Source organism: Penaeus chinensis, chromosome 38 (genome assembly GCF_019202785.1).
Source record: "Penaeus chinensis breed Huanghai No. 1 chromosome 38, ASM1920278v2, whole genome shotgun sequence".
NCBI classification, from domain to species: Eukaryota; Metazoa; Arthropoda; class Malacostraca; order Decapoda; family Penaeidae; genus Penaeus; species Penaeus chinensis.
In genome coordinates, this window is record NC_061856.1 from 4,540,436 (window position 1) to 4,542,935 (window position 2,500).

The 2,500-nt window shown below is 40.8% G+C and overlaps 1 protein-coding gene across 2 annotated transcripts in view; it reads right to left on the bottom strand.

The window, feature by feature from the left end:
• Nucleotides 1-2,500, bottom strand: part of LOC125046214 (zwei Ig domain protein zig-8-like) — a 113,707-nt gene that overhangs the window by 66,047 nt on the left and 45,160 nt on the right. For both annotated transcript variants that reach the window (XM_047643929.1, XM_047643928.1), the window contains exon 4: nucleotides 1,385-1,546. In XM_047643929.1, coding sequence (XP_047499885.1) covers nucleotides 1,385-1,546 — 162 coding nt within the window. The remainder of the gene's footprint in view (nucleotides 1-1,384; nucleotides 1,547-2,500) is intronic.

Consider the following 2,500-nt stretch of genomic DNA (forward strand, 5'->3'; position numbering starts at 1 on the left):
CATCTACACACATCCATAAACAGAAACTAAAAAAACAAAAACAAAAACAAAAAACGTGTCGTCCACACCATATAAAAGTAAACAACCATTCGACTGATCGACAAAGAAAACCCAATCATAAAAAATACTATAATATTCCCCAAAAGAAACATAACAACAAAATAATCACAATAACGAGAAAAGCAAAATATGGCAAACGTGGAAAATCGACATGATTCCAGCGAGAATGTTGAATGGGCTGAGTGGCTTAAGAATGCTGACGACGTGGCTTCCGATGAGGATGGAGGAGACGGAGACTGTTGCGCGGAGAAACAGTTCGGGGAGAGACTTAGCGGATGGGAGAGAGAAGTGGGAGAGAAGAAGAGATACAGAGAGAAAAAAGGAACTTGTGTGTATACACGTGTGTTTGTGTGTGTGTATATATATGCATGTGTGTGAGTGTGAAAGAGATAGATAGATAGAGAGAGAGAGAGAGAGAGAGAGAGAGAGTGAGAGCGAGTGTGTGTGTGTGTGTATGTGAGCGAGAGAGAGAGAAAGAGAGAGAAGTTGGAGAAAAGAAGAGATACTGAGAGAAAAAGGAACTTGTGTGTATACATGTGTGTGTGTGTGAGAGAGAGAGAGAGAGAGAGAGAGAGAGAGAGAGAGAGAGAGAGAGAGAGAGAGAAAGAAAGAGAGAGAAAGAGTGAGAGGGAGAGAGAGGGAGGGAGAGAGAGAGAGAGAGAGAGAGAGAGAGAGAGAGAGAGAGAGAGAGAGAGAGAGAGAGAAAGAGAGAGAGAGAGAAAGAGAGAGAGAGAGAGAAAGAGAGACGGGGAGGGGGGTGCATAAAACATCACAAACTTAAGTTGAGTTTCCAGTAGAATCACGCAGCACGTAAAAGACCGAACGCGATGTAATGTTCTCTTTGATGACTAAATAGGATGAAATGAGAGAAAATAAGAAAGAAAAACTTACCTGTTTTTTTTTTCTACATTTCAGATAATAATTATATCCCTAAACCATGAAAAATAAATAAGAAAATATAGAGACAAGAAGAGGAAGAGGGGGAGGAAGAAGAGAAGTAGAAGAAGAAGAAAGAGGTGGGTATGAAGAAAAATAAGAAGTAAAAAGGGAAGGTGAAGAAGAAAAAGAAGACTAAAGGAGAAGGAGGACAAGAAGAAGAGGAAGAGGCGAAAGTGGAGAGAAGAAGAAAGAGGTGGGTATGAAGAAAAAGAAGAAAATATAAAAGGAGAAAAAGAAGAAGAAGGATAAGAAGAGCAAGAAGACGAAATATAAGAAGTAAGAAAAGAAGAAAGAGGCGGACACAAAGAAACACAACAACAAACACGAACAAATAGAAGCAGAAGAAAAGGAAGACGGAAAAAGAGAAAATTCATAAAAATCTCACCTGGCATTCGTAAGTACCGTTGTCTCTGGCCTGAAGGTACCTGATGGAGAGCGTCCAGTCGTCAGCGCCATCTCGGTGCGTGATGGAGAACCGTTCGTCGTTCGTGTACGTGAAAACGCCCGAGGTAAGGACATGCCAGTCACGGCGCCGGATCCATGATATCTGGGGGGGAGGAAGAGGAAGGGGGGGTGGGGGTGAGAAAGTTGGATTATCTGTTTGTTTGTTTTTTAGATTTTTTTTTTATGTTCGTTCTTTTTCTCATTTCTGTGTTCTAGCTTTTTTTATCTATTTTTTTTTTCTTTCTATTTTCTTTTTCATTTTTTTCAGATTTTTTTTTAGATTTTTTTCTCATTCTCATTTTCTTCTTCTCATTCTTTCTCTCTCTCACTCTCTCTCTCTCTCTCTCTCTCTCTCTCTCTCTCTCTCTCTCTCTCTCTCTCTCTCTCTCTCTCTCTCTCTCTCTCTCTCTTTCTTTCAAAAAAAAAACAATTTACTCTACCTCCTCCTTTGTCTCTCTTATTCATCACAATCAAACCTTAGATTAAAATAGTCCTTCTTAATGACTATCAAATAATATCCTTTTCATTAGTAAATGACAAATATTCCTGTCCTTTTGCTTTCAATTAATTATTTCTCAGCTTCCTATTCCTCTCATAACTTTTGCTGCGACTTAAATGGACAGGTAATTAATCTTTGCTGAAGTCAATTTTTTTTAATGAGTTCATTTTCCTGCACCTTAATGGCTGTCTATTAAAACGTTCTTATTGGTTAATTCCTCCTCGGTTTCTATAATTTGCTTCCAATCTCTCTTTTTCTTTTCTTTCTTTTCTTTTTTTTTTTTAATTTATTTCGCCTCCTTGTTCTTCTTCCTCCTCCTCCTTATTCCCTACCTCCCTTTCTCTACCTCCTCCAGCTCCAGCTCCTTCTCCTCCTCCTTCTCCTTCTCCTCCCTCCTCCTTCACTTCCTGTTCCTCCTCACCCTCCTCCTCCTTCTCCTCCTCCTCCTTCTCCTCCTCCTCGTCGTCGTCCTCCTCCTCCTCCTCCTCCTCCTCCTCCTCCTCCTCCTCCTCCTCCTCCTCCTCCTCCTCCTCCTCCTCCTCCTCCTCCTCCTCCTCC